Below are 12020 nucleotides of genomic sequence, written 5' to 3'. Positions count from 1 at the left end.
TTATAACTTCAACCACACACATCTCCTTTTTGGTAACAACCTCTGATAACATGCATGTTCTTGTCTGATCCAACATTAGTCTCAGATGCAACTTTTATGATTTTTAAAACTTCATTATTTTCTCTGTGAAATTTTTTTTGTGTCCCAGCACATTCTGCTTCCTAGAGAAAATATTGAAGAATGTTGTTGAATGAAAATTGTCGTGAAATTTATGAAACTGAAAAAATGAATTTTTTATGCAGGGATTTACTTACAAATCTTCCGAATTGGTAAGTAAATCGTTCAAATTGAACAATCAAACGAACAAACTTTGTGTAAGTTATCTGAAATAACTCAATGAGACGACGCTTTAATAAACACAAACGTTAAAACAAGTTATTAATATCTTCGCTAAATTAAGTTCCTAAGTTTTTGCCAAAGAATACAAATGAAAAAAAATTTCTAATTTTATTTCAAAGCCCAGCAAAAAATTGCACCTAAATTTGATTGAAAAGTTATTTGGTGTTAAAATAATTCTTTTACTAATGTTTGCGCTGAATCCGCTGAAAATCAATTTAATGATTAGAAGGATGACAACGATGGCGATGATGATGATAAAGTGATGACTTTTTAACTTCAAGCCAAATGAACACCGTCCTATCTATTATTTCTATCACTGAAAGCTGCCGTGCTCACGCATACAAATGCATCAGTTATTCACACAACTTTCAACTAAAGACAACTCAATGAAATATTTAAAATTATCATGCCTTGCATAAAATTACTTGAAATTTTTATCTCTCCAAAACATATTCATAAAATATCCTTTAACTTAGCTGTTGGAAGCGAGAGGATTGAAAAGAAATGATTCAACCCACAGTTAGTTGGAGTGAGTTAATTTTTGCAGTTATCCTAGCATTATCTTGATTTCAGCGAAACGAAAAATATCCCGTCTACAAACGTTTATGTGAACGTAGGAGTGCACTGCGCGTAGTAAAGCATGCGAACGAGCTGCAGAACGTGGCCGTGTAGTGCCAAGATAAGAGAGAACGTAGGCACGCCATGTTTGTTTTTTATTGTTCTTTATTATTTATTGCTGTTTTATTGCTTGTTCTTTGCTACTGCGCTAGTATATTATTGTTATTTAATTAATTTTGCATCACGGTAAATTGTTGTCACCATTTTTAATATTTTTTTCCGAATGGATACCTCTTGTAAGCGATTGACGTGTGTGGCAAGCATGCTTATGTTTGTTGTCCTCTGCATCAACTCACCAGTGAATTGCAGGTTCTCCATCGCTCGTTCATCGTTCATCCCGACCCTTATGCCACACCCTTCCGAGAGGGACAACCCTCGCGGACGATGAAGGTGATGGGTACAAGCAAGAGAGGTGCAAGCACTTCCACGCATGAATGTCGTTAACATTGACACATTTATTCTTACACGTTTTGCTAATTTGAGATTTAGCGTTTAATTGAGTTTTGAGCCTGTAATTATTTTCACATGATATGGCGGCGAGGTGGCGTAATGGCAAAATGCCTGGTACCGATGTTGCAGTGATCTCGTTCGATCGCAAAGAGATTCCGATCCATCACATGCAGATGTTGAACAAAGAATTGTAATAAATAAATGAACTGAAATACAGTATTTACTTTCATGAACCCTCTTTATTTCCATTTTTTTATTTCCATATTGGCAAAAGGATTTATGTTTATATATTGTCATATTTAATAACAACAACATTTTTTTAATTCTATCTGTTGTTGTTTTTTTTATTATTGTTATATTACTATTATTATTATAAGTAGTAGTTGTAGTAGTAGTAGTAGTAATAGTAGTAGTAAAGGTAGTGGTGGTGGGGGTAGTAGTAGTACTACTAGTAGTAGTTGTAATAGTAGTAGTTGTAGTAGTAGTAGTAGCAGTAGTTGTAGTACTACTACTACTAGTAGTAGTAGTAGTAGTATCAATTTTCAATTTTGATGATTGATAATAACACGTCCATTCATCCGCGTGGATTTAAATATCTGGAAGAATGATGTATGGTTGAGAATTAAAAGATAGAATATCTTATCACATTCTTTGGCTCCAGACTGAGGGCTCCATAATCGAGCCGGTGGCAAACATCATACCCCCTTCTCGATTACCACATGAACTGCTATCCTTAGTCGAGATTTCACGGGCTGCTTCATTTAATTAAAAATTAATTCAATTCGATCGACACAAGCCAGCTACTGCGATGAATATCTTTTACAGCTGTTTAAATATACGCCACATAATTATTATTCTTAATATTATTATTGTTCTCATTATTATTTTAGTAGTAGTAGTTGTTGTTGTGGGGGTGGTAGTGGTTGTTGTAGTGGTGGTGGTGGTGGTGGTGGTAGTAGTAGTAGTAGTAGTAGTAGTAGTAGTAGTAGTAGTAGTAATAGTAGTAGTAGTAGTAGTGGTAGCGACGGTGGTGGTCATGGTAATATTAGTAAAGTAGAAGTTGTAATGGATGTCGCAGCGAGAATAATACAAAAGAAGACAGTTTAGGATGACGTCATCATTATTGTTGACGACGTAAGACAACCCACACGAACAACACCGCCCGCTGTTTACAAGCCATAAAACATCTACTCATTGCCTCGATCTGCCGTCGTAAAACTTCAGCGTAGGAATCATAGAAGCCGACATGATAATGTGTTTCAAAGTTGGTGTCTGCGTCAGAAATTTGTTTATTAAACATCATTGCAACTTTGTTCAGTGGCTTTTTATTGCATGTTTTGCTTCAGAAAAAACATTTTTTGAAATTATTCATCCTATTTTTGATTCTGTTGAAACTTCATTCCAACTTTCAACACTGCTTCGAGTTGAATGTTGGAATGTTGCAGCGGGACCTTCAACGCTGCAATTTAATTAATTACATTAAGGTAGCTCTGTTATTCTTATGTCATCGTTATTGTAATAAACATTATTGTAATGTTATTGCTAATACTGTGGACGAAAATTTGAACCCGCATGTGCATTTACTGTCAGCATGCTGGAGAGGATTGACGATGTTGGATGAGTTGCTGAGAAATCGTCAGACTTGTCAATATTGATCTGTCGCGGTTTCTGCAAAAAAAATATATAAGTTGATGAAGTTGCTTTTTTGAGACTGCCAACATTTTAAGAGTTACAACGCGATTTTGAGAGTTGTTTGAATGCGAATTGTCACATTATAGCATCCCTTCAGCGCATTGGAACAATTTGCATGATCAGTTCGTTATGATGTCGACCCAAATAAACAAAGAAGACCAAACTCCACACAATCTCGATGCGAAACTCAAACCACGTGCATATTAATCTTCCCAGGAAACCAAACACAGAGAACAGCATGCCATAACCTCATCAGCTCATCAATTTATGCTACCAAAGTTGCAATCAATCATTCATTTTATAATTCGAAATTTTGAACTTTCAACCCAGTGTTGTTGTTGCTGTGGTTGTTGTTGTTGTGGTTGTTGTTGCTGGTAGTGATATTGTTGTTGTTTTTTTTAATGCGGTTTAGTTTTGATTAAGGAAATTTTTGTTGAAAAAATGTTGATACTTATTTTATAGTTTCGGACTTTGTTATAATTGTTGGAGGTCTCCACATTCAGCAGTGTTCATGAGAACCTTTCTGATGTTCTTCTAGCTATCAATTATACGTAAACACGCTTGAATTGCGGTAAGTTGTGGACATGATCGCATTCTGGTCCATGTCACACCTTACAAACTTACTATCATCATACTTCAACAGTGTCCTTCTACTTGGCTTGTTTCAAATGCAAATCATGTTCTGAGAATCGCACGAGGGTGTGATGCAATTCTAACATTTGTATTTTCACTCTTACGCAAGTTGTATGTAAAAATTTTATATGAAATATGATATATGATGCTATATGATACGATGTGTGTTATGATATGATATATGATATGATACGATACGATATGATACGATACGATACGATATGATATGATATATGATATGATACATGATATATGATATGATACATGATATAGTGATTAGGTGACAACAGCAGCTATTTCAACGATTTCTCCAATGAAATAAACGTCAGTGAAGCGGTGTTTAATGTCACTATGACACCATTAACTGACATTAGGAGATGATTATTTTGTGGTTTGCTTACTGGACATGATTATTTGGCTGGTTTCCTTGTGATGATGTGATGTTGAGATGTTACGATGATGACATTGGCTGTTGGTACATGAGGTTACATTAAAATAAAATGAACCGAATTGTTAATGTTCTCGCCATATCACAGACGCCGAAGGTTTTGTTACAAATTGCTTTTTGTTAATATCGATGCTGATGTTAATTTTCACGTATTTGGTGCATAAAACTGTTGGTAGTACGTTAGTATAGTTGTTGATAAATTAAATTTGTGATAAAATCAAACGTAATGTAAAATTTGCTTTTTAAAAGTTTTAATTACCCGTATAAATGTTAAGTGACTTTCTTTTTAGGCTGTCCAAATGCGACCGAAAGCAGTTTGTGTGGGTTGTGTCATCACATGGCAATTTCTTTTCATGGTCACCACAGGGGTCTCGAATGTTCCTTCAATAATTCAACGCTGCACGCACTCCACCTATTTGTATTTTCTATCAAGTTTTTTTAATCGTGTGCTAGAAAAGTATTTTGAAATATTTTCATAAACGTTAACATTTTAGAATATAATAGGTTTATGAAATGACTGAGAGCATAATCTACTAATAGCAAAATAATTTCATTTGTGAAAATTTTCTAAAAAAAAAATTAATAAACATTTTTTTTAATATTGTAAAGTAAGTTGCTATTTGTTTCATAATAATTTTTAATAATCGCATTCTCAAAAAGTTTAACATATATTTTGCACTATATTTATGAGTTGTACAATTTGTTGGTGAGTAGTACAATTCATTGGCCATCCTTGGTAATTGAGTCACTCTAATCTCGAGGGTTGTTGCCATGTTCCTATGGGCAAATGCTATGTTTTTTTTTAGTTCAGCTCAAGGTGTCTTAAAGTTTTAAAATTTAATAAATTCATTTAAGAAATATTTGTAAATAAATTTAAAAATTTCATTTCAAAACAACATGAACTGAAAAAAACGAAATCAGTGCGAGTGTAAATCTACCACAAAATTTACATTCAATTTAAGCCAAAACTTCATAATTTATTAGTTTTGAAAGATCAGAATGGAACTTGCTACCAAAGTTTTAATGTGGTACATGCAATAAAAATAATCTGTTTCGGTGATAAATGTTATTTACGAATTTAATTTTGGACGCCAATGAAGCGCCATAGGACGACATGTTTTAACCACCGACTAATAATAACCAAAGATAATAAATATGTTGTGTTGGCATATATAGTAGAGCAGTAAATATTAAATGAGCTGGAAGTCGTGCATACAAATTGTTCTTCCTGTTGTGTGACTGGGTCTTCTCCGGATGTGCTCTGAATGATTGCTTGGATTGTGCTGGATTGTGCTGGATTGCTTGGATTGTGGTCAGGTGTGAAAGGTTGGGTGGCTGACATTTATCTTGCTTGTCTTTTGCTTTTTCCATAATCCCATGCATTTTCAAACAAATTGAAATAACACAAGAAAATATTTTGAACCTGAATGTAATTGTTATGGAGAAAGAGAATGGAGACGTTTAATAAATGAACATGGATCCTGATAGTCTAATGAATGAAAGTGATTTGCTTCTCAAATTTTATTTGTTAACAGGCACGAATGATGTTGTATATAAATATAGAAGGCGCAGATTCCACTTTTAAATGAAATTAAATTAAAAGTTTGATCAATGATTTTTCAATTTTTAAAAGTGCAAACATTTTTTAATGTTAGGGACATTGTGCAAACATGCGAAATAATGCATCGAGCGAATGGTTGGCAGCTCTTATCAATCACTTCACAGCACCAAATAACTGACGCTTCAACCATTTAAACTACACATACACACTCCTATTCACCTCCAATTTTATTTTTAAATTTTATTTTTTTCACAAAGCAAGGGTTGATGATGCTATGCCATTCGAAGCAGTCCATGTGGACATAATGCGACCACTCTTCTGTCAGTGACGCGTTAAAAATGTTAAACTATTTTCATTTTGTTTTGACATCACAATTTTGAAAGCTGGCTGAACAATTCATATTTAAAACAGGGAATCAAACTGTTTACTGATCACTCTACATTTTGATTGTTTGCAGATGTTTTGAATAAAAGAAATAAATGTTGAATGAAACGTGACTTGCATGCTCCTTGTTAAAATATTTTCATAACAAAATTATTTAAAACCCCTAATCTTTTAATTATTTTATTATTCTAAAGTGCAAATGCTTTCAAATAGAAATGTTTCTAAGTTTTTAACGTTGAAATTTAAAAGCAAAAAAATGTAATTAGTGAATAAGCCTCTTGTAACGTCCTCTGTCTGCATCTGCTTATGTTCAACAGCAAACAGTTTATCGCTTGGCAAACAAGAGCCAAAAATAATAATTACAAAGACAAACTCTGTTGGTAGTTGAAAGATGGCATGCATTGGTTGGATGATTCTACTTTGATCCATATCATCCCAACATCATCATCATCACATCATCATCATCACGTTACATACTCCTCATCATCATCATTTCATCATCATCATCACGTCTTCATTATCGTCGTCATGTCTTCCTAACAATCTGCAACACAGCATCAAAACAACAACTACACAACAACAACAACACAACAACAACATTCACACATTCATATGCCCTGTTGTCGATGCATATTTTCTATGAATAGATAGATGCCTTACTGAAAAATACATTTTGCGTGGGCGACTCAAAAACAGTGAATAATTTATTTATTTATTGAGAGTGAGTTGCAATGATGGAGATTAACGAACAGACGAATGTTTCCCCTGACACGTAGACCCACTTTTATGAAGTTAAGTCTTGCCGACATTCCGAAACATGTTTCTATCTGCAAAACTGAAGAAACGTAGAATACAAACCTGTAGCACCTACGCATTATATTATCATGCCTGCATGCCTGTTTAATATAGTTGCTCTATCATTCATTTGTTCGTTTGTTCGATCGTTCATTCATTTGTTGGTTCGTTGGTTTGTTCATTCATTCATTCGTTCATTCTTTCATTGGTGATTCATTCTTCAATTAACCATATCTGAACATCAATTTGCACAAGTGTAACTCACCCCCTCACTTCAGTGGATTCGCTGAAGTTTCTTGCAGTGGAGGCTGTGCATGGCGTGAGAGCGGCTGACGACAAAACGACCATGGAAATGAAGGAAAGAATTTAGTGGACGGGGTGGAAATTTTACAAACTTTTTACGTGCAGAACATTTTGTGACGTTTTAAAACTTCTTAATAAAGTTTTATTTACAATATTTCATGCTTGTTATTTCGTGATAGTTCAAAAAAGGTGAACATTGAAAAAATAATAATTTTTAAGATTCTCCGGTGAGGCAAGAAGGACATCCCATTTCCTAAGTTATGCAATTATCACTCAACGTATCACGAACATATCACGCATGCATAATGATATAATGCGTAGGTGCTTCAGGTTTTTATTCTACGTTTCTTCAGTTTTGCAGATAGAAACATGTTTCGGAATGTCGGCAAGACTTAACTTCATAAAAATGGATCTTCGAGTCAAATGAACCATTCCACTGAAAACGCTCGAACTTTCACTCCCTCGATAACTCACAATAAAATTTTTATAAACAGTTGCAATATTTTTTATATTATCCAGAACATAGAGCATAATTATTCAACAAGATTCATGGAAGAGCAGGCAGATAGGCAGCAGAAGGAAGGGCCCACAAGAAAGAGGTTTTACAAAGGAGCTACCTTGCCAAGAAATGCACTTGGATTTTATGGTTTCAAATTGCACCACAAAGTTTTTCAAATAGTAAAATTGAAAATAAGGCTGGTTGACTCAGGGGTTAGATTTTAGCGATAGCATCAACGCTTTTAACCAGAAAGCTCCAATTGTTTACGCGGTAATTCAGATTTGAATAAATCATTTTTGGCTTGCATACACGTTTTTGAGAATAATTTTATTTGTTAACGATTAATTAGTGAAAAAATTGACAAAATTACGGTTTCTTTCAGCTGAAAATAATTAGAAGCTCCCAATCCTTCCAGGGCTTCTAATCCAGTCCTCCTGCCAAACAAAACAGAAACAAGCAGCCAATGAAGATGGTGTCTATCCATCAAACATTAAACCATTTTGATCCTACGAATAAATCAAAGTATTGTGAGATTCATTGAACCATGCAAACGTTTTACTGCTTCAAAGATTTATTGCTCTTCGTGGTGTCGTCTCGTTGCTCAGTCGTGCTTGCGATGTCTACATTCATCTTTTCCGAGTAGAAAGCAAGGCAAATATTATTTTAGAATTTATGATAAAAATTAAATGTAGATATAATAATTTATTTTATCATTATTTTAGTGAGTATATATATATATATATATATATATATATATATATATATATATATATGTGAAGTTGTGACGATTGGGATGATAATGATTGCGCGATTGAGATATGCCGCCTGTATGGTGATGATAATGATTGCGCGATTGAAATATGCCGCCTGTATATTTTGTGAAATTGTGATGATAATGATTGCGTCTTTGAGGCGTGCCGCCTATACATATCTATATATTTTACTAGTCATTCTATGCATGTATATTTTGTTATTTGATATGCTATATATGCGACGCTGCTGTGCTGTATCGCTTTTCTGAGTATAGGAAAAGAGTATAGATAGGAGTATAGAACTTTCTATGATATAGAAAGCGTTATGTAGATAGGGCGGTAAAAACATATAAAAGGCCGCGAGTTGAGATATAGAGGGACGGGTCGTTTGTTATCTTAATTTTAGGTTTTGGTCTCTTGCTTGTCAGTTGTATTATTAATAGATTAATTTTGCACTTATCGTTTTGTTTTAATAAGGACAGAGGTTTGATTTGTATTATTTTGTTTGTTATTTTATTTCTTTTATTGAATAAAAGAAGTGTACACTTGAAGTTTGGCTCGGCTTAATTATTCTACCTAAAATAATGGATGTTGAAGAAGACTTGTTGATAGTTGACGAGGTCGGCGTCTCTAGTCAACAAGCAGGGCGCGAACAAACTTCCGCCCGGCCCGTGTTTTCAGACCCTGAGAGGGTCTATTGTAGAGTGGCGGATCCCGGCCAGGAAAGACTCCGCCGAAGTGAAGGCTCGGGTGGATATTCGTGGTGCGGAATTCGAATGTCGCCCGGCGAAAATCTACATATATATATATATATATATATATATATATGTATCATATTATATTACATTATAATATATTATTTATTATATATATATATATATATATATAATATATATCCATTGCAAGGGCCTCTAAAGTTTTTTTTCAAATAGTCTTATGAAACCACTAAATTTGCCAGTATTCATTACTGTTCCATCGCATCCAATAGGAGATCATCTGTGCCAATATTTTTAGCTGAAAGAAGTGCGTTTATCGACATTTCAATGCTTTCAGCCGTTCCTTGTGATGGCGTCACATAACCTAAATAAATGGAATCCGGTTCTTTAATGATAGATACGTGTTCTTCAATAACTACTTGCCTGTACTTTTTGATTCCGTTTGTGACTATCCTCAGTGTTTTATCTTTCCGTTCATCAAAATTTAAAGCAGGTAAATTCAGGTGAATTTCATTTTGCATAAAAACTTCACGTGTTTTCTTTCTCTCTCTTCGCAGCTTCGATTTATCAATCACGACATCCGACAAAAGTTCGTGTAAAACTGCTGAAGCAATTGCAGCACCAGCTCTTTCAGACACTCCATAACGGTCACATACTTGCGACAACAACGGTAAACCTTTGATGTACTTTTTATTTTCCATAGTTTCTGAGGTAGAAAGGCTTTTCTTTTCGGCAAATAAAATATTTGTATCTGAATCACTATTTATTGATGAAATTAATATCTTTTCTGGCATTTTATATTGGGTGTTATTAGTATCACTTCTCTGGCACTTATTTGTCGATGCAGATTTTCGAGCTAACTTTTTTTGTAAATTTTTAGTCCGATTGCGATCAATGCCACCGATTCTCATTTTTCTTTCACCTCTTTGATCAATTAAAAACTCATGCTCTTCTTTGGGAATTTTGACTTCTCTAACACAACTGCACTGGCCTAATATCTTACATTTGCAAGAACAAATATCAAATAAAAACTCACTTTGCTGCAAGAATTCAACTTTTTTTTCGTTTGACAACTTTTTTAATGATTTAATAATATTTATGCATTTCAAATGCAGTGATGACGAGTACTTAAGTACATTTGTACTTAAGTACGTACTTAAGTACAAATGTAGCACCTAGGTACTTATACTTAAGTACATATGGAAACCTGTACTTAAATACTTATACTTAAGTACATTTTTCAGTACTTGTACTTATAAGTAATAAATTTTTCCTGTAAGTACCAGAAAAATTTTAAGCAAAAATAAGATAATGTCAACATTTAAAAATTGAAAACTGTGATGAAAACACACACACACATTTTCACATTGACATTCTTGTTTATCTCTCTTATCAACATTTGTTCTTGTTTAGTCATGGATAGCGGGATGTTAAGATAACCATTGGCTAATTGAGTCATTAAAAGGTGGTTAACTCACATCACTCTGACATCTATATATCTATATCATAGACTCTACATGATCTATATACACATGCACGCTATATATAGTAGTTATTATATATATATATATATATATATATATATATATATATATATATAACAATCCTTATAAATATATGTGTTAAAGTGTTTTTGTTCACATTTTAAATATCTATTTTTTTGAATACATATTAATTAATATTATTTTGTTAATAAATCTCGAATTAACTCTCCATTAAATTTCTATTTATTGCATTTTTCATTTTTATATACAGAAGACACATGGTGAAAATTATCTACAAAAGATGCACGAGGAAGAAAATAAATTAAAGACGGGTAGAAAGCGAGGTGCAGATGAAGAAACTACCACAGTTTCAACTCCATATAAAAAACAACAGCAACTTGACTTATTAAATGTATCATCAATATCAAATAAAAAGGTTGAGAATTTAATAATGAATTTTGTTATCAACGACTTGCAACCACTTTCAATTGTGGAAGGAGAGGGGTTTAAAACTTTGATACAGGGTCTGAACTCAAAAGCCCGAGTTATGTGTACCGAGACATTAAAAGGTATTCTGGCCACAAAGATTACTGATATGAAGAAGACTATTAAAGAGACTCTAAAAAGTTTTCAATTTGTTTGCACGACTGCTGACATTTGGACGCAACATGCTCGAAGTTATATTGGAGTAACTTGCCATTGGATAAATCCAGATGATTTTAAGCGCAATGGCGTTATACTTGCCTTCCGTAGGTTCCGTGGAATTCATTTGTATGACAAAATTGCAGCCATGTTGGTGAACATTCACAGCGAGTTTGATCTGGATTCATCGAAAATAGTAAATGTCGTGACAGACAATGGTAGCAATTTCGTGAAAGCATTCAAGGAATTTGCAGAGGCAGGTATTTCTGATGATTCGCAAATAGATGTTGATGATGATGATGATACAGAAATGACTCCAGTTGAGATTGGTGATAAGTTTTTGGAAAGTAATATAGATGACAGCTCAGGAATTTATCTTCCTTCTCATGTATCTTGCTTTTCACACACTCTAAACTTGCTTGCTACAACTGATGCAAGTAAAGCTTTGAATAATGATTCAAACTACAAAAGAATATATAGATCAGTATCCAGTAAGTGTGTCTCTCTCAGCACCGCATCACACCAGAGTTCAAAAGCTACTGAAATTGTGCATGAAATCTTAGGCAGAACAATACCCAAACCGAATGGGACACGCTGGAATTCTGAATTTGACTGTTATAGCATTATATATAGTCTTCGCGATAAAGTAAATGTTGTGATGGAACGTTTGCAGCTGCCGAAGTTCAGCAATATAGATTTGAGTT

General features: G+C 33.8%; 2 protein-coding genes across 2 annotated transcripts in view; both read right to left on the bottom strand.

Annotated features, from left to right (window-relative positions):
• HELRODRAFT_160199 (hypothetical protein) overlaps positions 1 to 1656 on the bottom strand; it is a gene marked incomplete at both ends in the record, with an annotated part of 2935 nt that extends 1279 nt beyond the window's left edge. The window contains 3 exons of the mRNA XM_009017189.1: positions 41 to 161; positions 1189 to 1331; positions 1632 to 1656. Coding sequence (XP_009015437.1) covers positions 41 to 161; positions 1189 to 1331; positions 1632 to 1656 — 289 coding nt within the window. The remainder of the gene's footprint in view (positions 1 to 40; positions 162 to 1188; positions 1332 to 1631) is intronic.
• A 7782-nt stretch (positions 1657 to 9438) lies between these two features.
• HELRODRAFT_160198 (hypothetical protein) lies at positions 9439 to 10649 on the bottom strand (the record flags this gene model as incomplete). Its single annotated transcript, XM_009017188.1, has 2 exons — positions 9439 to 10263; positions 10557 to 10649. 2 exons carry the CDS (start codon positions 10647 to 10649, stop codon positions 9439 to 9441), a joined length of 918 nt encoding a protein of 305 aa, XP_009015436.1.
• Positions 10650 to 12020: the final 1371 nt, after the last annotated feature.

Source organism: Helobdella robusta (assembly GCF_000326865.2).
Source record: "Helobdella robusta unplaced genomic scaffold HELROscaffold_2, whole genome shotgun sequence".
Taxonomy (NCBI): domain Eukaryota; kingdom Metazoa; phylum Annelida; class Clitellata; order Rhynchobdellida; family Glossiphoniidae; genus Helobdella; species Helobdella robusta.
The sequence above is the reverse complement of the archived record's forward strand: the minus strand, read 5'-3'. Positions and strand labels throughout refer to the sequence as shown.